We start from the raw sequence: 26,471 nt of genomic DNA, 5'->3' as shown, positions 1-26,471 counted from the left end.
AAATTATATCTCTAACAACCATTTCACATATGGCTTTAAGAAATTTATCTCAATATTGTGTAACAACAAATATGCACAATAATGGGCAATATTTGGAAGTTACAAATTTGTGACACCAAATATGTCACATATTTGGATATTCAAATACATCTAAATATTTGTAACTCTCTATTATATGCTACAATATGTGACACTCTTTGTCACATTTATTTAATCTAAAAAATTATATAATAAAATAATATAATATTACATTATATTATAAAATAATATAACAATACCTACATGTGGCACCACTGTACATCTATCCCTGATTCTCTCATTTTTTTTATTTAATTAATTTTAAGACAAGATATTTATCCCAAAATAAATATTAGTTAATTCAAAATTAACTTTATCTTAAAAACAATCAGTTTTAAATAAATTATCTTATAATAAGATAATAATTAAACTCTCACAAATATTAATACAAACATGATTAATATTTATTTTAACATAAATGCTTTAAAATAAAAACTAAATAGTTAATTAATTAATTCACAGTTAATCAATTTCCCGTAATTATTTCCCTGCCCTAGAAAATTAATTCCTTTCCAATTTAGCCATTTTCTCTATAAATCTGCCTTGTGACATCCTCACCCTTGACAGTGTAGGACAGAGGTGATCCAGGGACCATGGATCTATAATACGAACCTCCATTAAACGATATTATTAATTAAAATCTTTAATTCAATAATTTTATTTATTTATTCCATGATTATTCCACTATAAATATTGAATTGCACTTTACGTATTTATAAAATTTTATTTACAAAGTTTTCTTTTTAGTACATTGATATAATCAATTGTTGTCCCGTGATTTTAGCACGAGTCCATGCACTCAGCTCGGATACAACTGGTAGATAAATATACGGAGAAATAGCCAAGGAGAAGGATGTCTTCTTATTATCCACGTGGACAACTCGAGATTCATAGTGGTCATACGTGGTGTAAGGCATCCTGAGTTTATCCTGAACTAAGGATGCAATGGATGGGAAGCGCGAGCTTGTAATTTTAAATAGTTGTCGAAGCACGAGCTTGGAGGAGATATCTAGCTCGTGGTAATTCTAGTATATTGCATACCCGTAGATCCCCAGAGACTTGGAATCCCACTATACGTTTATTTATGACCAGGCTATCATATTTATTATTCGAGATAGCGGGAACCTGTTTAATCTATTATCAAATCATATCCCAATATAAATGAGAATTATTTATATTAAATGTAATCATTATGTAAATGCGTGATTGACTCACGTGGTTACCCAAAGCTGTCCATAGAATTCCCTTATAAATAATGGGAATATTGGACAAGAAAAAGAGACCATTATTCTGTAATACCAAAACTCTGCCAAAATAGAGAGAAACTGCAATAATATTGACTCGTGGACTAGGTAGATTTTAACCACTAAACCATGCAAAAGTTCTGAGTTCTTGAGTGAATTCATATTATTTTTCATTACGGTTTACTATTAAGCACTAATCGGCCTTATTAATTCTCAATACACTGTTGGCAAAAAACTGCATCAACATCAGTAAATGTAGTTCTATCCTCCAATTATTGGTTCGTTAATTAAAGCTGGTCAAAATTACCACTTTACCCTTATAATTACCTCTTGTTCCTTAACTACCATTAATTCAATAGCGAATAATTAATCTATAATCAAATTATAGATTTGAGCTTAATAACTATTCAGTTCCATAATTAACCCTTAAGGGAACCAATATTCGATCCGTTAGGAAAGTATGGATTCCAATATTGTAAATGATGTTCCCAGCCATTCATGATATTGAATCTCTAAAAAAAAAGTAACTAGCCTCATTATACTAAGAAACCTTAAGGAGTGAATCGAAAGATCCTGTTGACTAGAGATTATGTCAATGACACGGGTCACTAAAAACGATAAAAATTAATAAGCCGAATGAAAGAATTAAAACAACACAAAGATTTAATAGTGGTTCGGCCCCAGAGATTGGTAATAACCTACGTCCAATTAGTGATTTTATTGATGTAAACTCTGAAACCTGCAATCAGCAAACTAAGGTTCACTAAGTTTCACAAGCTCCAAAGTGGAATACAAAAGTCGTGTATAAAAACACTTGTTCTCTCTAAATACAAATTATTGCCTTCTCTCAATGAATCCCCTGAATCCTATTTATAGGCTCCAAGATGTACATATGGGCATATGGACCATGTTCAATTTTTGTTACAAGCGTACTTGAATAATAATAGAAATAATGACATTTACATATAAAGAGAGTCAAATATCTTTGAAATATCCGACTCATAACTACATTTGACTTCTAGCTCTGTTCCTACGATCAGATCTAGTCGCATATGTCAGCACATTTTCTTCCTTACTGTTCACCATATTTCTTGCGCCCATCGAGCAGCTTAATTTTCCTTTTACTACCTGATCGTTGGTCGATTGGTTCTCTAGCAATAATAAGTCATGTGCTATCCACATGCGCCTCGACCGTTCCACGTCATCATGCAAATATTTTGAGTAAACATTTTCCCCCTAGTTTATTTTAATGCGATGATCATTTGATCAACTTATTCAGCCAGCTTTTCAGCTGACCTGTGACATCCAACTACTTACTTTCTCCAAAAGGCAAGTAATCATGACCTTTACAGTTTCCCAAAAACGATTAGATGGTTATTTCTATTTTCCATGCAAACTCCCTCAAATCTCATCATTACACAACAAATACCCTTGGCCATTATAAATACTCCTCTCCTTTTATTCCATTTTTACACGATCATTCTCTCTCTCTTCAAGAACACTCAGAAAAAACCTCCAAGAACCTCAGACATTTCAGTGCGATCCGAGACCTCTTTGAACAACTTTGAGCAAAAATTTCATGATTTCTTCTGCAATTCGCATTCCAAGTAAGTTTCTGATCCCATCCTCGTACTTTTAAAGTAGATTTCATGTATTTTGCCTTTTATTTACAAGTTTTCACTACTGAGTTTATATTGTTCTTGAGAAATTTTTGGGTAATTGGGTTTAGGCCAACTTACATAGGAACATTAGGATAAAGATAGGTGTTGCATGCAACATTATGCATAAAACAATGTTTATGGTGTACTTACACTGATTTCGGGTCCAAAAGCGAAGTAAAAATTCAATTGTGGGTATTTTGGAAAAACATGGTTTTTCCCGCCAGTTTTCGGAGTTGAAATTTTTTTTTTTCAAATTTGCTTTTTGATCCATTTTTCCACCCTGATCGCATGTTTCTTGTGCTTTTATCAGGATGCTACTGGTCGTATAAAAGCTTAACTTCTATACACGAGCAACGTTATCCTTGCTTTTCTTCTTTTTCTATCTATTGCTCGTAGATTCTAACTTTCCCTTTCCTCTCTCAGATATTCATGCATGATCCTTGGGGAGGTGAGAGACCAATAGACGATGATCTTCTCGCTTTGCTATTTGAGGATTAAGGACAACCTTCTCTGCCTTTTTCAGAGCCTCTAACCTCACACCCAAACCCTACGACCTGTCCTCCTCACAATCCTTCACAGAACCAACTGAATATGGGCCTTGTCAAACACATCGCTCATAGAAAAAGAAAACCCACAAACTTTCCTACCAACTAGCTTGCAGCCTCTCCTACCAGCCAACACCGAGGGTCCTTCAAACGATCCTAAACCTTTAAAATTTTCACCACCAGATATCCATCCTAAAGCTTGTCCACGTGATGGCCCTCGAGCGGAGGTAGCCTGGTACATCGCCCCTCCAAGCATCCTATCGACCAGGATAGTGGCCAAGTATCCCAAGAAGTACGGACTTCCTGGGATTACTTTATACAAACCTACACCTGACCAGAGGGAAAACGTGCCCGGAGGCGCCTACAACGCCTTGTCGAGGTATCACATAGAAGCGGGGTCAATCTTGTCCTTGCATGACTTTTTCTGCGGGTGGCCAATTATTTCGAGGTCACCCCTTTCCAAATAACTCCCAATGGATATAGAGTACTCTCAACACTCTATATCCTATACAACAACAAAATATGGCCTGTACCTACCCCTCATGAGATCAACTATTTGTTCGATCTCAAATCCAACCCCAATCAAAACAACACAGGGCTTTTCCATTTCTACCACCATGAATCTGCTCGTTTGTTTTTGTTTTTGTAGTCATGCAATCTTACGAAGCAATCGACATTTCCGCCTCTAGAGGCACACCAGCGAGCAAGAAGAACTCAAGCAGAAGAAATTCTGGAGAAGCCAGCAAGGAACCTTCAAGAAAAAGTGCTTGAATATAGGACCCCCAGCTCCTATTCCTTCTAGATCAACTACAGCTCCCTCTACTCCTCGCACTTGGGCTTCCAACAACCAAACAGGGGGATCTTTGGCAGCAGAATTTCTGAGCAATGCTTATAGCTCAACAAAAAACAAACTGCAGAAACTAGCCACGCATCGCGCAGCCAGGAGGCCTTTGTCTGTCTCCCTTCACTGAAACCCAACTAGGTCCTTGTAATGATCTGAATAACTTAAAGACCTCAGACCATTAAAACTACTAAGACATAACTATTACTTTCGAATTCATACATAAAATAATAGATCTTTATTATAAAATCCAAAATACGGGATCCCATTGCTATTACATACAAACACAAAAGAAAACAAAACCTTTATTTTAATTGTTCAAATATTAAATGTGGAAAATCATAAATACATAATTAAAAAGACTCAAAACATAAACGTCATCATCGATTGTTCCCATCAGTCCATTGATTTAGTCCGCTCACAATACAAATGTCAAAGCCACCATGAATCTGTCCCACCTTCCATGCTCATTTACCTGCACAATCTAAATAAAAAGGAATGAGAGTAATGACAAGTAAGGAACAACTACAAAAGCATATCATAAATCAGCATATCATAAATCATAAGACGTAAAAGCATAAATCATAAAACATAAGACTACAATATTAATGACCATTAACTCGTTATCATAGTACATGATAGAAACCATCTAGGTCCTCTTACTACTATTTAGAGGTAGGTTTAAACAAAAATATAGTATATGACAGAAACCATCTAGGTCCTCTTACTACTATTTAGAGGTAGGTTTAGTCATAACTATTGTCTACAATAATGATAAAAATCTCAGGATTTGCTTCAATACAAACATAATAACAACATACATACATACATACATACATACATACATACATACATAACACATAAAATCTAACTTATTTTCCTGACTAAAAACCAGGGTATTGGAGACAAGTGCGAGATTAAAACTCCTAAAGCCAAACAGTAAGAAAATCATAAGTTTCATAAAGAAAAGAAGATGAAGAGAAGATCTACACCATCAAGATAAGAACTTACCGAAAACCTTATGTTTCAAAGGAAATCAAACACCTAACCAAAAGCCATTATAACAAGTTAGGATTTGGAAGAAAATGAAAAGAATAAGAGGAACTATAATGAAATAAACTTGAGGATAAAAGTACCATAGATAGCTTAGAACATCGATCTACACCTCAATACCAAAATCACAGTCTAGCTTACTTCCCAAGTGTTTATAAAAGCTTAGATTTGAAATCTTTTAACTCCAAACCCCTAGTGTTTCTCTCTAGAATGACATTATCAGCTTGGAGGCTCTGAGAAGTGCTTGAATGATGATGCAAATGGATGAGTGAAGGGTCCTATTTATAGATTCCAAAGAGTAAAAAAAAAGTCCTTTTAAAATGAATAAAAATTGAATTTTCTACTCAACAAATGCCCAGAACTCGGTCAAAATCATTCAAGAGCAAGTCCAAGTTGTTGAGGGATATTTGTAGCTCGGAATTCATGGACTGTCAGAATATGTTTGTGGAGCCGATATATTGCCCCCTATAGGCGATATATCGCCTCCCCCATATTCTCGAGGCTCTGTGGTTTTGTTCGTGTGAAGTCGACGTATTTTCCATATCAACATAGGCTAATATATTGACCCCTATATATGTGATATATCGGCTTATGCTGATCTATCAAACACATTTTTGCACACTTTCAACACACTTGAAGTTTGTTTAAGCAACTTTTACTGAGTAGTATGAGATCCTAACAGCTGAGGGAAGGTTCTAGACTTCCTAGGTTTATCATTTATTAATTTATTCATCTAAAATCCTTAAATCCTTAATAAACATACATGTGACAAGTGTCACATTCTTAATTTTTCTATCTAAACCTTAGGTTATGATAGATAATATTTCTAGGATCAGCTATAGGCTAAACTTATAAAGTCCATAACTATCTCTATGAGTTTCCAATTAAATCCCGGCTTGAACCAATAACCACAAAAACTAAAATACTACAGTACAAGCTACTACTATCTAGCTAAGTAAAATTCTGAGACGCTACAATTCTCCCCTACTTAAAAGAATTTTGTCCCTGAAAATTACTTACCAAACAATTCTGGATACCGTGCTCATATGTCTTCCTCCAACTCCCATGTTGCCTCCTATTCTGTACTATTACTCCATAAGACCCTGACTATTGGAATACTCTTAGACCGTATTTCCTTCACCCCCTTTTGTAGGATGCTAACTGGTCATTCCTCATAACTCAGGTCTTTCTGAAGTGCTAACGTATCATACTTAAGAACGTGTAATGGGTCTGACACATATCTATGCAACATCGAGATGTGAAACACATTGTGGCTATCTACTAGAGCTGGCGGCAGGGCTAATCTATACGATATTGGTCCCACCTTGTCCAATAACTCAAAAGGACCTATAAACCAAGGACTAAGTTTGCCTTTCTTCCCAAATTTCTTCACTCCTTTCATAGGAGATATTCTTAAGAAGACTTGATCTCCGACTTTGAATTCGACATCTTGTTGCTTGGCATCTGCATAACTATTTTGTCGACTTTGAGGAGTGAGCATACACTTTTTAATCAGTTCCACTGCGTCTTGAGCCCCTCTAACATCCTTCGGTCCAAGAAGTTGTCTTTCTCCTACCTCATCCCAATGTAACGGTGACCGACATTTCCTTCCACAAAGTAGCTCATAGGGTGTCATACAGATAGTTGCATGGTAGCTATCATTGTAAGAGAACTCTATAAGTGTTAATTACTTACTCCATGATCCTCCGAAGTCTAGTACACAAGCACAAAACATATCTTCTAAAATTTGTATGGTACGCTCGGACTGTTCGTCGGTCTGTGGATGAAATGGCATACTGAGACTTAGCTTCGTACCCATGGCTTGCTGCAAGCTTCCCCAAAATCTCGATGTAAACACCAATCCTCTATCGAATACTATGGTCTTAGGGATTCCATGCAGTCCTACAATTTCTCAAACATAAATGTCTGCGTACTGGTCCGCAGTGTATGTAGTCTTGACAGGCAGGAAGTGAGATGACTTTGTGAGTCTATCCACCACAACCCAAGCTGAGTCGTATTGCTTACTTGTTCGTGGTAATCCTATCACGAAGTCCATGGCTATGTATTCCCACTCCCATTCCAGTATACCAAGCGGTTGCAATAAGCCTGCGGGTCGCTGAAGTTCCACCTTTACTTGTAGGCATATTAGGCATTTGGACACATACTCTGCTAAGTCTTTCTTCATGTCTAGCCACCAATATAGTGCCTTAAGGTCGTGAGTCATCTTTGTCGACCTCGAGTGAACAGAGTATCGGGTAGTGTGTGCCTCTTCTAAAATCTTCATCTTAATTCCATGGTCATTCGACATGCATACTTGACCCTTATATCTTAAGAACCCTTGTCCTGATATAGAGAAATCTGTAATCTTGCCTTCTTTCACTGCAGCCATATACGGTAATAATGTATTATCATGCCCTTGCACGATCCTTATATCATCTAGTAAACATGACTGGATGGACAAGTTAGCCAGTTGACCCGTGACTATTTCTATCCCGACACTAATCAGCTCTTGCTGTAGTAGCTTTTCCATTCCAAATATTATTGCCAGATTTCCTTAACTCTTTCGACTTAATGCATCTACAAATACATTTGCATTTCCTGGGTGGTATAGGATTTCATAGTCATAGTCCTTTACTAGTTCCAACCACCTTCGCTGCCTCATATTCAGTTCCTTCTGCGTGAAGAAATATTTTAAACTCTTGTGGTCCATATAAATCTCACACCATTCTACATAAATATAGTGGCGCCACATTTTCAGGGTGAAGACCACCGTTGCCAACTCCATATCGTGTGTTGGATAGCGTTGCTCGTATTCCTTCAGCTTCCTTGAGGCGTAGGCTATCACCTTGTCATTTTGCATCAGCACACAGTCTACTAGCCCGAGAAAACTTCTAACCTCCGATGCATTCTTAAGTCTTGGCCAATCCTTCACAGCCTCTACCTTAGTTAGGTCTACTGCGACTCCATCTTTGGATACTATGTGGCCGAGAAACGCTACTTGTGATAGCCAAAATTCAACTTTCTTGAATTTGGCATAAAGTTGACACTTCTTTAGTCGCAGCATGGCCAGTCTTAAATGTTCCTCATTCTCAACTTTGTCCATGGCGTAGACCAATATATCGTCAATGAATACGACGAAGAATTTTTCCATGTAATCCATGAAGACCCGATTCATTAAGTCCATAAATGCGGCTGGAGCGTTGGTAAGACCAAAAGACATAACTAGGAACACGTAATGTCTGTATCGAGTCCTAAAAGTTGTGTTTGGTATATCCTCTTCCCTTACCTTGAGCTGGTGATAACTGGACCGTAGATCAATCTTTGAAAATACAGTCGCTCCTTGGAGTTGATCAAATAAGTCATCGATCTGGGGTAGCGTGTAATTGTTCTTAAGTGTCACCTTTTTAAGCTCACGGTAATCAATATTCATCCGCATACTTCCATCCATCTTCTACATAAATAGAATCAGTGCCCCCCATGGAAAATGGATCGGTCTAATGAATCCCAAGTCAAAGAGCTCTTGTAACTGCATTTTCAACTCCTTTAGTTCGATAGGTGACATTCAGTATGGTGCCTTTAAGATAGGCTCGGTTCCCGGTACTAGTTTGATTGTGAAGTCAATTTCCTGAGTAGGGGGTAACCTTGGTAAGTCGTCAGGAAATATCTCTGGAAATTCCTTTATAGTGCGAAGGTCTATAACCTTTAATGGTGTTTCTTGTGCCACATCCATGACGCTTACTCAGAATGTGTGACATCCTTTCTATATCATGCTCTTAAATTTGAGAGATGAGATAATATCAATGATAGGAAGCTGACGTGTGACCACTTTATTACTAGTTTCGGCTTCTCCCTGGGTCAAGGCGAAGACCCTAGCTAGAACAATCTTGGAGCCTTTCCACCTCTATTGCCATTTCTAGAACATCAGCATAAGAAGTGGTTCCAGGGTTTGCAAGCTTGACCCCTAATTCAATCTTGGGTCTGAGTCCTTGGTGAACTTGGTTACCCTTAAGTAGTCGTTCGGGACCAACTCTGGTACAAACTTGGCTAGCCGATCAAAATGTCGAGCGTACTCCACTACCATCAAATTGCCCTGTTTCAGACTGGCAAACTCTTCCACCCTCATAGCGACGACTACCGAATTGTAGTACTTTTTGTGAAACAACTCCACAAATCTCGCCCAAGTCATGGTGGTGATATCATGAGTCTGTTGTACCAAATCCCATGAGATTTTGGCATCCTTTTTTAGTAGAGAGGAAACTCAGGATATGTGATCCGCTTTGCCGAGGTTCATGTGTGCTAGAATCGGCTCTACATTACTGAGCCATTCTTCAACCTCAAATGGTTCAATTGTCCCTTCAAAATTTGGAGTGTGTTTCTTACGGAAACTCTCATAGAATGGCTCTGTTAACTGAGCTAGATGAGGCACGTAGTTTGCCATCAGCCATCCCCCATACTAATATCATCCATTCTGCCCTTGCTGGGGTGCTTGAGCTGCTGGCTGCGACTGAGGTTGCAGCTGAAGTTGTAATTGAGGCTGTGGCTGAGGTTATTGATGTTGTTGCTGCAGTAGTTCTTCTACTTGTTGCCATAACCAGATAATCTCAGCGTTGTTGTCAACCGGAGGTGGTGCATTTCTATTGGTAGCAACAGTGGTGGAACGCATTCCCTTTCGTCGGACTGGAGGGGCCTCGTGAGTCTCGTTGACGATGTTGGGGGCATTGCCGTTCGTGTGTGCAAACCTTCGTAGCGACATCTTCAGCAAAGTTCTAACAGTCAAAAAAACAAGTTAGAACTTACCCTAATAGTTTCTAAGGCAAAACTTAGTCTAAGAAAACATAACTCAGACCTATTAGTTATGATTTCTTATGAAAAATTATGTAAGCCATCTTTATTATTTTCTAAGTTTGTTTCCAACCACCCTATATGACTTAATTCTCAAGATCGAAACTTGTTGCTGTTCCAAAGTTAACCATATTGAGGGAGGGTTGGGATGAGTAAAATCGTCTCCACTACTATGGCTCCCTAAACTCTCAATGGAAAACCTGCTTCATTGATTTGTATCCACCCATGCTGAACTCAGCCATTATTTATTGAATTTATTCTAAATTAATTATGATTGTAAAAAAAATCAAACTCATACATGCCATAAAAAAATAACAACTTTATTCATTTGGAAAAATATTTTCACTTATTACAACAATAATTCAATAAATAAAGAAACTATACTAATAATAACTAGGGTAAAATTTCTAAAAATCAGGATCTTCTACATCTGACCCTTCATCTAGCATATCATCGGTTATTTCCACACAATCATCAATATCATAAGCCTCGAAACTACCACAGGGTATATTCATTAGGATATTATGCTTTTGCTCATTGGTGAATTGAAACTCACACCTATAGGTAAACCTAAGTATAAGAAAATAATATCTCATGGCTACCGGTAAATCATCTTGATCATCATAGTCTCCCATAATTCTTTCAATTTTGAAACTACAGAAGGAAAATCCTTAAAAAGCCTAATTACTAGGACATATTGTTCCATTACTCTCATCATAATTTGCGTAGCGATTTGAAGGTGAACTATCTCCTTGTGAAATATGACCAATCTTTGAGTGATTCATTCTAACACTCCTATTGTATCCCTTGGATATCTAACCTTTTTCAATGCCTTAATGGCTCGAATATCATGATAGGTCAAAACTCTGTTCATTTTGAATGAAAACATAATGAAAAAAAACATTAGATTTTTAACATAAACATAATATTCATTACATAAACACTTACATTGGCAGTTAGATTCAGAGCTTTTGTGTGTGTATCAAGGAGAATTTCATGCATATGAACCATGGCTCTGGTACCAACTGTAATGACCCGACTAACTTAAAGACCTCAGACCATTAAAACTACTAAGACATAATTATTAATTTCAAATTCATACATAAAATAATAGATCTTTATTAGAAAATCGAAAATACGCGATCCCATTGTTATTACATAAAAACATAAAGAAAACAAAACCTTTATTTTTATTGTTCAAATACTAAATGCGGAAAATCATAAATACGTAATTAAAAAGACTCAAAACATAAACATCATCATCGATCGTTCCCATCAATGCATTCGTTTAGTCCTCTCCCAATACACATGCCAAAGCCGCCATGAATCGGTCCCGCCTTCCATGCTCATTTACCTGCACAATCTAAAAAAAAAGGAATGAGCCTAATGACCAATAACGAAAAACTACTAAAGCATATCATAATTCATAAGACGTAAAAACATAAATAAAAAAACATAAGACTACAATATTAATGGTCATTAACTCATTATCGTAGTATGTGATAGAAACCATCTAGGTCCTCTTGCTACTATTTACAGGTAGGTTTAAACACAAATATAGTATATGATGGAAACCATCTAGGTCCTCTTACTACTATTTAGAGGTAGGTTTAGTCATAACTATAGTCTACGATAATGATAAAAAAAAATCAGGATTTGCTTATTTGCTATCTAAGCAACCATATTTCCCAAGCGACTACATACATACATACATACATACATACATAACACATAAGATCTAACTTATTTTCCTAACTAAAAACTGGGGTATTGGAGACAAGTGCGGGATTAGAAACTAATAAAAACAAACAGTAAAAAAATCATAAGTTTCCTAAAGAAAAGAAGATGAAGAGAAGATCTAAACCATCAAGATAAGAACTTACAAAAAAACTTATGCTTCAAAGGAAATCAAACACCCAAGCAAAAGCCATTATAACAAGTTAGGATTTGGAAGAAAATGAAAAGAATAAAAGGAACTATAATGAACTAAACTTGAGGATAAAAGTACCTTAGATAGCTTAGAACTTTGATCTACACATCAATACCGAAATCACACTCTAGCTTACTTCCTAAGTGTTTAGAAAAGCTTAGATTTTAAAGCTTTTAACCCCAAAACCCTAGTGTTTCTCTCTACAACGACATTAGCAGCTTGGAGGCTCTGAGAAGTGCTTGAATGATGATGCAAATGGCTGACTGAAGGGTCCTACTTACAGAGTTCAAGGGGTGAAACTAAATCCTTTTAATATGAATAAAATTTGAATTTTCAGCTCAATAGATGCCCAGAACTCAGTCAAAATCATACAAGAGCAAGTCCAAGTTGTTGAGGGCTGTTTCTAGCTCGGATTCTGCGGACTTTGAAAATATGCTTGTGGAGCCAATATATTGCCCCCTATAGGCGATATATCGCCTCCCCCATATTCCCGAGGCTCTGTGGTTTCATTCTTGCAAAGTCGACGTGTTTTCCATATCAACATAGGCAGCATATCGGCCCCTATAGCTGCGATATAACGGCTTACGCTGATATATCAAACACATTTTTGCACACTTTCAACACACTTGAAGTTTTTTTAAACAACTTTGACTGCGTAGTACGAGATCCTAACAACTGAGGGAATGTGCTAGACTTGCTAGGTTTATCCTTTATTAATTTATTCATCTAAAATCCTTAAATGCTTAATAAACATACATGTGACAAACCTTATGACAAAATTAATATTTCTAAACTATAGGATAAACTTATAAAATTCATAACTATCTCTATGAGTTTCCAACTAAATCTCAGCTTGAACCAATAACCATGAAAACTAAAATACTACAGAACAAGCTACTAATATTTAGCTAAGTAAAATTATTAGACCCTACAGTCCTTGATCGTGGGTTCAATGAAGTCCTTATTGTAAGTTTCTTCTATATTGTATTTTAGTCAACAACATTTCATTTGATTAGCTTTAGCAGCTTCATTTTTCCACAGTTCGCAGGGAATTCTGACCATGAACAACAGCTCGCGCCGTGTAGAGGAGGTTGATTTAATTCATGCTGAGGAGATCAAGGCATGGGAGGCTAAGGTTAAGGCAGCTGAAGACAAAGCTATTGGTTTTACTGAGGAGCTGAAGAAAAGCCAATAGGATCTGGCTAAGGCTATTACGGCTAAGGACAAATTCAAGGAAGCCTCTGATACCAACTATAAAGAGGCAACCAAGCTGCGAGGAGAAAATTTAAAAAACTTGGAGAGGTTTCGAGGAGCCACCTTCAACTGCTTTTACATGTTCTAGAAGATTAATCAAGATGAAAATTTTGATTACCTTCCCGAGAGGGTAAAACAAGCTAAACTTGCCAAGTGCAGTGCCCATTAATCTCCTGAAATCTCCATGGCGACGGGCATATATGGTGCCGAAGAAGAAGCCACTGCATTATAAATATATTTATTTATGTAACCAAAACACCTAAATAGCTTGTTTGTGGTGTTGAGACAATTTCCTGCCTAAGGCAGTTTTATTTATCTTTTAATATTTTTAATTACATCCGAGCAGTAATTGATCATGGTGTAAAGACATTTCATTTTTATATTATAACAGTTGCACATTATTATTTCCATTATAACATCTGCTCGTATGACCAAACTTAGCATATCACTTTATTAATATTTCACAAAATTAACTAAAAAATTTCCAAAATACTCTAAGTGTCGTAGTATGCTTTCCCTAATTTCCTCTTGTGTTTACATATGTTTATGATATGCATATGCATATGCTTTGCTTGCATAATATCTTATATTCCCCCAAGTGATCGAGGAGTATAAGGTTCTTGGTCACTTGCCATTGACCAATACCTGTTCGAACATTACTCCTCGTGTACTTATAAACACTCAACTATAATATAGAAAAACAACACACGTAATGAGCAAATACTTGTAAGAAATACAATAATTGGCAAGAATAACTGGCTGCCCATCGTTCCTTTTATTTCTCATAATAAAATGGACAAGATTCGTGTTAGTACGATTGATAAAAACTTGATCTTACACTTATAAGCGATCGGTCATCGAACTGACCAGCCCTTGTTCAAAAACTTGTAAGAAGTAAAATTAATACAAGCCAAATATTTAAAAATAATTGTTCATTGATAATACTTGTTGAGGTGTTCTCCATTCCAATAGCGAGGAACGAGGTCTCCATTGATGAAAGAAAGTTTGTATGAACTTTCCCAGTTTGAAGGATTTCTTCAATCTGATACGGCCTTTCCCAGTTTGGTCTAAGTACTCCAGCATCCTAATCACGAGTTTTAAGAAAAACTATTCTAAGTACCAAATCTCCCACGTCAAACTTTCTTTTGCGTATTTTAGAGTTAAAATATCGAGCGACCTTTTGTTGGTAAGCTGCAACTCATAGTTGAGCCTGCTCGTGCCTTTCATTGACCAAGTCCAAAGACTCCATTAATAATTTGTTATTCGTGCTCTAGTTGTATGTCAACCTTCTATGCGATGGTGGATCTAACTCAACGGGTAACATAGCTTCATACCCATAGGCTAAGGAAAATGGTTTATGGCATGTTGTTGTTTGGTGAGATGTTGTATACGACCAGAGTCCTTCTGGAAATTGCTCTGGCCACACTCCCTTTACTTCTTCGAGCCTTTTCTTTATTGTGTCCTTCAGAGTTTTGTTAACAGCTTCAACCTATCACTACAAGAAAAAATGTTTTTAATAACACAAAAAATGTGTTATCAAAACATATCATAACACTTTTTGATGTGTTAAGACCGACTCTGTTATCGTAGGTCAGGGTACTTTACATAACACATTATCATTGTTATACAGATGTGTTATTATACTGTCAACGATAACACACTTTCTGTGTTATTTTAATAAATAGACAAGTGAATAATTATATTATTAATAGTCGATTGTATAACACATTTCAGTACTTATAAATTTGTGTTATACTACACTTTAGTATAACACATTTTTTGTGTTATACTACACTTTAGTATAACACATTATTTGTGTTATATAATCAAGTTTGCATAACAATTTTTTTTACATAAAAAGTGTTATTGTAATAGATATTATAACATAATTTTCGTATTATTTTAATATTTAGATAAGTTTAAATTCTCATTATATATTCATTTATATAACACTAATTTAATCTATTATATTTTAATTTTTTTTATATAATTAAAATTAACTTTCTAATATATACTAGCATCATCAAATGAACTTGATTTTTAAATAACAAAAAGTAAAAACATTCAACATTGTATTTACAATCCACAAATTAGTTTAAAACATTCAACACTGTCATCAACAACAAAATGTTCTTTAAGTATTCAAGTAGTCTTAAATATTCAACATATTGAAAAGTTACTACTTTCAGCACAAAATATTCTACAACTACCCAACACAAAGCCTTCAAAATTAAGTATCCTTTTAGCCTCCAATTGATGGAGAAAGAGACATTTTTCTCCTGCAATAGCAGATAAAAGATAAGGTATATGCTTAAAAAAATTAAGTAATATGAATCACATAATAAAATTGCATACAATATAAGACCTAAGCAAGCAATACCAGGTGAACATACTTCAAAATTCAAAATACTGCTATCACACAATGAATAGATACATATTATAGTAAACAAACATTAACATTTTCAGGTTAAAGGGGCTTCAATTTCACCCTAAAGACATCTCTGGTTCACGTGCTTAATTACTGAGACAGCATGTTAAAAGTTTGGGAGATTTGAGTTACTAAAGCATTTAGAATGATACTATTATTTCTAGGGTAGATCCATCGAATCTCATATCTTATTTAAAGGAGAGGTGTAATAGAATATGGAGCTCAAACAGGTACTAAACTCTAGACCTTAAGTTATTTGGGCACTAACAAGTAATTACAAAACAGTGATACATATTCGCAGAGGATGTTATTTCAAAAAGATGGATTTGGCACAGTTATTTTGTGTTAAAAATCAGTCTTTTTGACCCGATATAGGATATACTAGACCCTAGCTCCTTAAAATTTGTTCTAATCAAGTTTACAAATCTATACGTGATGATCTCCAATGAAGAACATCTCATTTAGTCAAAGACATGCCTAAGATACAAGTTTGAACCTTGTCTTTTTAAAGTATAGGAGATAAATGAAGCTAGAATAGTTTAATTCTCTGATACCATATTATGAAAGAAAATGAAATAGTATTGAATTGAATGAATACATAATACAGGTGGCACCAATATATACATGCCACAAAGAAGAATCAAGAAAAGTAAGATACAGTTCTATACTTAAATAATCTATCTATTTCAACTAATTTAGGCATATAAGGTCCAGTACTAAGCTCAAAATTACTCTCAATAACTTAACTAAACTAACTCATTTAACTAAATTATATATATATAAGGTCTAGTGCTAAGATTAAAGTATGTGCTATACTTACTAATGGTGACTTTGTACTGTACAGGCATTACAGTCTTAGACCCCAAATGAAACTCTAAAAGCTCCAAGCCAGAGTATAAACAGTCAACTAGAAAAAATTGAAGAAAGACATTTTCCCAAGTTAACAGTTAGAAAAATAATATTATTACATACTAGCCAGTTATCCATGAAGCTAATGGTGACCATTTTGGGCCAGCAAGCTTGGTACTCCAATAGTAGAGACCCCCAGAAGTAGAAGCAGAACAGAAGCTAGATACTAAAAATCAAACAGAAAATAAGAAAAAAAATCTTTCAGATCAAACCACTATATTCACACAAACATATAGAAAAACATAAACAAAATAAAAGAGAGAATTGGTAACTAATAGCTAGCTGGGCATACGTGTGATTAAATTAGCTTTTAGCCAACTAGTACAAGCCATCCCTTAGGTGCCTAAACTCACAACCAGTTAAGTCTTTCAATCTCGCAGTGTCTATACATGCAATTTATGCCATGAAATACTCCCAAACAGACGAGGCAACAACAAGCTAATAACAATATATATACCAAATGTGTCATTAAATAGAAATTCTTATTTCTTCAAAGTAATCAGACTATAGACAATCAATAGGCACAAAGATGTACATATATATTTATAGAAGCTAAACCCACAAAGGATAAGAAATTAAATTAAAAGCAAGAGAACAAGCGTAATTAAATTATAGCCCCTGCCAACTGTCTCAATTCATTTAGCATCCAATGCAACTTCAACATTTGACTTTCATAACCCAAACTTAAAATACATAATTAGTATTTAGTAATTCTACAAAACCAACCAAAAGAAAATTAAAAAAAATTATTTAATTAATACATAAATTTCAATGTGTTCCTGTGAGTATTGATTATTTGGTCTGATGCATGTGTTGATACGTTCCCCACTAAAGTTATATACTATAGCTAATATATACTAAATATCAACATACCAAAGTTCTCATAAAAAAATCACTAAATTTTCTTAAGTTATCAAGTCTATCACTAACCTAAACTATTCCTGGATCCCATACTTCAAAAAAACAATTTTGAGTTTACTAAACATTAATTATAATTAGTCATCCAACATAAAAGTTGAAAATTGCAGCAGTGAAAGAAGCTATAAAAACATAGGAAACCAAAGCACATACATATCTAGAATTATCAAAGGAAGTACAACATCAGAAGCAAACCTAAATGTACCATCAGAAGCAAGAGAAATGGTAGACATAACAACATTAATAAAACTAGAAGCAGAACAGAACAAGTCTGACTTTCCTTTTCTAGCTAATTACTGCAACAAGCTACAACACCAACACAAACCAGCCAAAAAATACATGTTGCGAGCAGGACTTTGAGAGAGTTAAATATTGAGTGAGTTCAAAAAACCCTTAATAAACACAAGAAAATGGTTCAGTTTTTCCCGTACCCAAAGTTGAAAATATAATAACAGTACTTACCAATTTAAAATCAAATCCCAAATCCAAATGATAATTTAGATTCTTTGAGAATTATAATCAAATGCCTGGTATGCAACATTTTCATATGCACTTTCTTTTCAGATACCAAAAAACATAGCAGAAATTAAATCACTACTAAGATACCAAAATGAATTAAAAAAAAAAAAAAAATTAAAGCTTGAGAAGATGAGATTTTCAGATAACCAATACTAGACTAGTTAGAATCTCACATCCATTGCTGGAGGAAGAAACCTAAATAATTAAATAATTAAAAAGAAACTAAGATATACCATAAACAACATGACATAGGAATTATTTGAAGTAAACAACTAAATTATTGCCAAGAGAAAAGAAACACAGGACTGTGTAATTAACAAATTCCATAATGCTAACCTTCACAAGATCTCCTAGCTCCTCGCTGCATTCTAATTTGTCATCTGCTAGCCAATTTTCCAACAAATTATTCTTGTTCTGGTTCACAACAAGACATGATAGTTCCAATGACTCGAAAGCATTAAGCTTTCCTCTAGTCAAGAGAGTACCAAAATACTGCAAAAGGGGTGGTGTTTGCCTAGTTTGTACAGGAACACTATGCAACAATAAGAATAAGAATTAATTACTAATCATAAAGGTTCAGCATAACTTAAAAGTATTGAATGCCATAAAAAGGATGTGTGAACTTGTATCTGTTGTTAAAGCCAATAATATCCAATTCCACTTTTATTCGAGCTGCCTGATACTATCTTTTTCCAAGTAATTGACTGGTACTTTTATCTCAATTAGGTTCATAAATTTCCAAAGAAATCATTCTAAAAAATCATTGCAAATTACTCTACAACATGCTTTCTATGAGAGCTTCTTTTAGCTTAATGTTTAAATTTAAAGCTACCTTTTTGCTCGAAAAAGTGAAAAATAAAATGACTAAACCATTTTTAGTAGTTGAAATTTGTGTACCTAATGGTCACTGCTGCTTCAATTAGAGGATAAATTTTGGAGGTGCTGGGTATCCTGGTTCATAATTATGCATATATAATATTGTTATTATTAGAAACTTTCATATTAGAAATTTAAAATATTCCAAGAATAATGTGTAAGTACTAAAAAAAGTCATGGGAAAATCAGCCCCCAAAGAAAGCATATAAAGTAATTCTTGTAAACATAAAAGAAAAGTTGAGCAAAAACATAAATTTTGAGGCGTCCAAAATCACGAACAAACTTAAAATGATGACAACCTAGTTCGATCAATTCAAAACTAGAATAGAAGATAGACCCAATTGAGTTTTCTGAAATACATATACAAAAAAAATGACCCGAAAAAAGAAGTTTCAAAAACAGAGAAATCTAAATCATTTGAATTCTTACATGAAGACATATTGCATAGATTGTATTCCCTTTCTTGTTACACCATTCATGTATACAATCTGTACATTGGGTTGTTGTACGTGCAAGAAAATGTAGCTGATAGACCATCTATGAATTCAATTGTTCACATGCTTAATAGCCACTCTATCAGTACCCTCAAAACCAAAGTGTTGGAAGTCATAAGATTAATAAAAAATCTAAAAAAAAAAATCTACAAATTGAAAAACTTTACAGAAACCAAAAATAAAAAATCTTACTCAAGAAGCGATAATGAGAGGTTGGACTGTCCAAAAGTAGGCTGAATTCTCTAAGTTCTATGATATTACTATGGAATGATTCTTAAAATATACATGGTTAAATTAACTAAAACTTATCATGATTACTTTTATAGATAAAAAATGTATAAAAATTATTTTTATTATACAAAATGCAAAGCACAATATACTGATTGGAATAAAAACCATGATAATATAAATGATTAGTGTCATTGCAGGCCATAATTGTTAAAAATAATTTAGATTTCTAACTAGATATGCAATAATAAAATTAGACCCAATCTAATTAAAGAAAATAAAATATTGCAGATTACATTCATTGAAATTGTGTGAGAGACAGATATAGATATATGTAACCAGATATTGTAATTTTATATTTGGATTTGGGTTATTGTAATTTTATGCTACATATGTAACCAGATATTCCTTTGAGTAATGATTAAGTTTTATTGATTCCTTTTTATAAATTATTAATGATTTAGATTTTCTTTTTAGATTTTGTCTCAATCATTATCTCATTTTCTTTCTTTTTTTTGCCTGACTTTCAATAAGGTTTTTTTTTTTTTAAATGGGGTTGAAGGAAGCAGATAGGTTAATCAAATTCTAAACCAAGTGGTGAATTCAAATAAAGTCAAAACAGCAAATTCACTACAATGTTTGAAGATTACTTCAAAACTAAATGTCCACAACCAAATGTTCAAAGCAAATCCTTAAATCAAAACATAAAATCCATCAAAGTAAACTCAGAACAGCAAATATAGCATCAGAAAACTTAAAACAGCTAAGTTTCCTACTTCAGAGCTGTGAAAATTGTGACTTTGGTTTATCTTCAACACTAGGTCTAACTGCAGTATTTCTTGATGGATGAACTTTGTTCATATTGGTTTTTCCACTTTTTGGGCTACTCTTTCTTTTTGTTTTAGACTTACTCTGAGAACTAGTTCTATAAGTAATTTATATATAGGGTCCTTTATTAATATATTTGGTTGTTTCTAATCAAGTGTTACAAAGATTTTAGCAAATTAAATAATCTGGGGTAAAAATCAATTTTAATTGAAATTCTTGGATATCTATATATGAAGATCTAAAGAAACAGATGACTTCCAGCCAAAAGTTAATAGAACCTTGTAAGAATGCTGGGGACGGCCAACAGATAATTAGTGGTAAGAACAGGCTGCATTCCTGCTTGGTTGATATTAAAAGGAATATAAGGCTCCACTTCAGTGACTACAGAGTCATCTCTGTGAGCAAAATAAAGTCAGTAAGCTCCAATATGTAGTGAAAATAGCTTCTAAACCCATATAAGTTAATTACCAACCAACATGCAACAGCATATAATTATCTTGCTAATATATCGCGTATATTTGGGAAAAAGGAATTATAACTGCAGTTGAGACATGCATAACTTGCTGAATATATGAAGGACCAAAAATCTAAGTAGTGAATGAGTATTACCTAGCAGCCGATGCAAGTTTAAAACCATAGTATTGCAGCTTTACTTTCCTGCAACCTTCAGTTACCACAACTGCCCACATAGTGACAAGGGTAAAACACACCCAGCAAATATAGTACATATGGACCCCAGCTCATAATACTTCTTGCAACAAATATTGAAATGCTTAACTCAACAAGTTCACTAGTCCTTAAGTTTTATAAATGTCACAAATATAGTAACACACAGGCATGACGTTGTATCAAATAACTAACTGCATTTTACTATTTCACAGGTGTTCGTGCTCACTACGCTATCTTGAAATCTAATGGGTTTATTACATGTTTGTTGCAGTCACACATAAGTTGATATCAATAATTAACTAATGGGTAGTCTACAACTTTGAGATGATTATCTTACTATCTATTTCTTTTTTGTTAACTTCTAGAATTTAAGGCTTAAAGAATACTAAAATGGCACAATTAGCTTAGAATCACGATCCATCCCAAAAGGAATGGAGGCATCTACTTGATAAAATTACTTTTCTAAGTGTATTGTGTCTTGAGGTTTCTACTTTTGTATGTTTAATTTTGAAAGTTTTATGAATCTGTTACATTAATTTCCATCATACAATGCATAGTAAATTATCTTAGCAGCATTTAGTCCATCAAGTCACATGCCTGACTGCCGAGACAACATATTGTGCAACATTTCTGTGTAGCCCATCAGTATTCCAACACATATAATTAGACTTGATCCTTGACCTGAAATAAATAAATATGCATCAGATGGTACACGGATATGAAGTTGACTGGAATAGTAATAAAACTAGTGTTACAACACATATGATGCATCCAACATGTCAAGACCAGTACCAAATCCAGATTCCGAGACGGTATCACAAATCCACGTTATTGTCATCGCACCACGAACCAAGAAAATTGAAGTTACGATCACATGTTTGACTCTGCAGGATCAAGAAATAAGTAAAAAAGAACACCATAAAAGAAAAGTCCCATCCTCCAGCAAAAAAAAAAAGGAGAAGCCACATCATTTTTCTTTTTAACGAAACTTGTATTAATGAAAAAACACGTAGATATGAGTTGCAAAGAGAAGCCACCTCATATATACACATACCAATCATTAACCAATAAACTAATCTTATAACAATGAAATAGTACAACTTTGAATAAATAAACAAATCTATGCTATCTCCATCAGAAAAAGGGAACAGATATCAATGCCGATAACATGTTATGATTACAAATTGTTTAAAGTTGATTTTTTCTCAAATCATCTCAAGAAGGGAGAATCTTAACAGTAGTTTTAATAAAACATTTTGCAATTGAAATAGCCAATTAGCTTCTTGCTAGAAATCATAGAGAGATAATTTGAAGAAAAAATTGCTCATGAAACATTACCCATGGCTGGCTAAAGCATAAACAGGTTAAAAAGCAAGGCAAAAACATGTATATTAGCATTTCTTCTCTATACAAAAAGCATGGGATTTCCATAAATAATGAAAGTAAGAGATCTCAATTCCCAACTAGAAAATCAAAGCAGAAATATACCAACTAGAATGGGAAGCAAGGAGGATTTTTTTAAAGATGTTTAGGTAGGAACACAAGTCCTTGGCAACCTAGAAAATTTCAACTTAGTATCAAGATGATAATTAGAAAAGTTTTTGGTCACAACAAACCAAGTATTAATGATACAATAAGAAATATTACTGACTATCCCTATTGAAAATAGAACATAGAAATTTCAAGGTGAACCCAAATCAATTAACAGAAAAACCCACATACAATTATCAAAAATAAAATAGAAGCTACAACAAAAGAGCCCTAAAATACCAAAGATATAAGAGTAAACTGAAAAGAAAGACTACCGGAACTGGTAGCTCCGTACCGTTTCCTTCAAGGTCTCTAGGGGTTCACTCCATTTGGAGCCAAAACACGATGCTTTAACAATTATAAACACAGTTAGTTACCACTTACCAGTTGGTCTTGACAGTAGTAATGAAGAATTGGGAACCATTAGTGTCTGGTCCAACATTTCCCATTGATATAATTCCTAATGGTGAACATAAAGAGAAATTTTAGTAATGATAATAAGAAGTTCCTGGGGTTTTGGGTTATCTTTTGAACAATCACCATTTTAGAATAAAAGAAGAAATGGGTCAAGGAGAAGGCCTTTTTAACTTCCCTGGTCCAATGTGTTTTAGTTTAAAGTTTTCATCTGCAAATTTAGCACCATAAATCGATTCTCCACCTCATCCATTGCCAAGAGTAACATTGCCTCCCTGGTTCGCATGTAATATGGACATTCTTTCTCACCCTGCGATATAAACCACATAAGATGACCACAAGCAACTATTGCAGCATTTATATGTTGAAAGGTTAAAATATAGACATAACAATGATGTTATACTACTCGGATTGGAAGACCAACAAAGTTAAACTCTAGAACTGGCGCTAATGGTGCTGCAAAAGTCTTTCCTCTAGTGTGGTTATATTTACACGCTTTTCCAAATTTACATCCCCCTCACCTCAAATTATACTGCAAGAAGCTCAAGATTTTATAGCACCATAAATCTATTATTAGTCCAAAAGACACATTGCAGTCAAATATGTGGTATTAAAAGAGAGTAAAAAAATCTCCTGAAATCTTATAATATATAACTTTTAACATTCAAATAATCAGAATGAATCAAATGAAAAAATTCACCAAACAAGAGAAAAAGATCAAATTATAATATCTAGAATTGTTGTAATTATAAAAACCTTGCATTCTGACTGCCCAAGATTTTCTGTGAACTCTTCCCTTTCTTTTACTTTCTCCTTAGCACCCTTCAAAACGATAATTTAAAAATGAAAAACACAAGATAAGTGAATACAATTGAAAAAGAAAAAGAATTATTTTCCCAAAGAAACTATTTTCTTATGAATAATAAACATATTTCAGCTGCAACGAAAGTATCAAGTCCAGAAGGCAGGAAAGATACTATTCCTCCAAAAGTTAGCATATATACTTTAATTGGGATAACTAGCTTCCTTTCTCCATGCCAAGAGCAAACAATACAGCAAAACGAGTGTCTCTAATGTTATCCATAACCAGCAAAATTCCCCCAACAAAACCCACCAACAATAACACAACCCAACAAAGAAGTACATCATATATATAGATACAAATATCGAAAAAGGTGAAAGAAAAAAAGACACTAAATAGATAAAGACCACCAAAGATAAAGACAACGCATACATAAACAACTTCATTTTGTGGTGAAGTATTGATATAAAATTATATGGGTAAGAATTGAAGAATTAGAAGAAGAAGAAGAAAAAAAATACCTGATTGCTTCTTTTTCTAACTGGGTGATTAAACTTGCAATTGGATCCAAACTTACACGTTCCAGTCTTGAGGTAAAATGAGCAATCTTCAGCTTCAGGCCTCACTGGATACTGATACTTTCGAATACCACCACCATACCCGTTCTTCTTATCCATCTCACCACTACCATTATTTACTTTACTCCCATTTTCAGTCTCATTTCCACTCTTATTCTCTCCCACTCCACCATCTTCATCATCGTTCTCTTCTACTTCTCTCTTCCTATCCTCATCTTCATCCTCATCCTCATCCTCATTTTCATTCTCGTTCTCACTCCCATTCCCATACCCATACCCATACCCATCCTCATTCACATTCTCATTTCCATCATCACTTCCATTTCAGCTCCCCATTTCTTCCCCACTCAAATCCCTGTCAACAACCTTTTGCTCATCCTTCTCTTCTTCTTTTCTTCGTCTTTTTCTTCTTTCTTCTCCTCCAAATCTGGTTTCAGAACTGACTCTTCCTCGTTCTCCTTCAATTCCAACTCGCAAGCTCTTGATGAATAAAAGCTCCGCTTACCTCCTCTTCTCGACCGCCCCATGACCAAGATCAAAAGTTTCAAGATCGGGATCACCATTGTTATTAGAAGAAGAAGAAGAGGAAGACGGTGGCTGATACAGAAAATATAACTGGGTATCACTTGAGGGATGGTCGGAAGTGTCTCAGTACTCGAAAAGCATTCCAATTGAGAAATCGAGCTAAGGTATAACACGATATAAAGAAAGGAATCGAATTTGATTGTAGATAATCGGTAAATTTAGATTAATATATTTCAGTTAATACGACTGTAATTCCAAATTGAGCTTAAGCTAATCGAACCAAACAAAATGAGAATAATAATAAATAAATAAAGGTGATAAATAAGCTAAGAGTGAAATAACTGACCGTAAGGGCCTCCCTCATGGCGATCGGAGCGTTAGCCGCCGCCATGGTTGATCAGATTGTATGAGTCGAACAATTTTTGCCTTGGAAACACAGTTGATGATGGTAGGCGATAGAAAATTGTTTAGAGTTTGGAAATAAAAAATTAGAGGCAAATAAAAAAGTAAAAAGTAGAAGATATCTTTACTAATACGCGGGCTCCAAAATTTGTTACCGCCAATTTTTTTTCCCACCTATTATTTTATTATTTGATGTATCATAGTACTTTTTCAAAACTATTATATTCATATGTTATGGAAAGCGGTATTTGGTGTAGTGTACCTGTTGGCTTGTGGGTGGGAGACTGATTAAAAGCTCTTCAAGATACCATGTCGCTTGTAGAAATCGGTGAAAATGTCACTGTCAAATTGTGTGCCATTATCTGATACAATCTTTTTCACAAACCATATCGGCATACAATGTTTTTGACAACAAAATCCAATACTTTCTTGGTCGTGATTGTTGCGAGTGGCTCAGCCTCATCCCACTTAGTAAAGTAGTGTACATCAACTACTTCATATTTGACATTCCCTTTTCCTGTGGGCAAAGATCCGATTAGGTCAATTCCCCAAACTGTGAATGGCCATGGGCTTTGCATCTGTTTAAGCTCATTTGGGGTTGCTCGAGGTATCTTGGAAAATCGTTTGCACTTAACACATTTCTTAACAAATTCCATGGAATCTTCGATCATTGTAGGCCACAAATACCCTTATCGGAGAATCTTTTTTGACAAACTTTGTCCCCCATCATGATCTCCACAGAATCCTTCATGTACTTCTTACATTAATTCCTCAGCCTTTTCCTTGGACATGCACTGCAATAAAGGCATTGAGTATCCTCGTCTATATAATATTCCATCGATCAAGTTAAACCAAGCAGATTGCCTTTGAAGCTTGCTCGCCTTATTCCTCTCTGCTGGTAAC

The 26,471-nt window shown here is 34.6% G+C and overlaps 1 protein-coding gene across 1 annotated transcript; it reads right to left on the bottom strand.

Annotated features, from left to right (window-relative positions):
* Window positions 1-23,735: 23,735 nt before the first annotated feature.
* Window positions 23,736-25,557, bottom strand: LOC133825182 (zinc finger CCCH domain-containing protein 43-like). Its single transcript, XM_062258162.1, has 4 exons — window positions 25,513-25,557; window positions 25,147-25,238; window positions 24,585-24,957; window positions 23,736-24,083 (listed from the first exon to the last, which is right to left on the bottom strand). Exons 1-4 carry the CDS (start codon window positions 25,555-25,557, stop codon window positions 23,979-23,981), a joined length of 615 nt encoding a protein of 204 aa, XP_062114146.1. The 3' UTR covers window positions 23,736-23,978.
* Window positions 25,558-26,471: the final 914 nt, after the last annotated feature.

This window comes from Humulus lupulus, chromosome 3 (assembly GCF_963169125.1).
Source record: "Humulus lupulus chromosome 3, drHumLupu1.1, whole genome shotgun sequence".
NCBI classification, from domain to species: domain Eukaryota; kingdom Viridiplantae; phylum Streptophyta; class Magnoliopsida; order Rosales; family Cannabaceae; genus Humulus; species Humulus lupulus.
This window is presented reverse-complemented; position numbering and strand designations above follow the sequence as displayed.

Bases quoted from the DNA above. Each gene is read 5' to 3' on its own strand.
- LOC133825182 (XM_062258162.1), bottom strand. From the start codon at position 25,557: ATGGCGGCGGCTAACGCTCCGATCGCCATGAGGGAGGCCCTTACG. The intron at 25,239-25,512 runs GTCAGTTATTTC...TTTCTGTATCAG, and splicing joins CCATGAGGGAGGCCCTTACG to CCACCGTCTTCCTCTTCTTC. The intron at 24,084-24,584 runs GTATTTTTTTTC...ATCGTTTTGAAG, and splicing joins TTAGAAAAAGAAGCAATCAG to GGTGCTAAGGAGAAAGTAAA.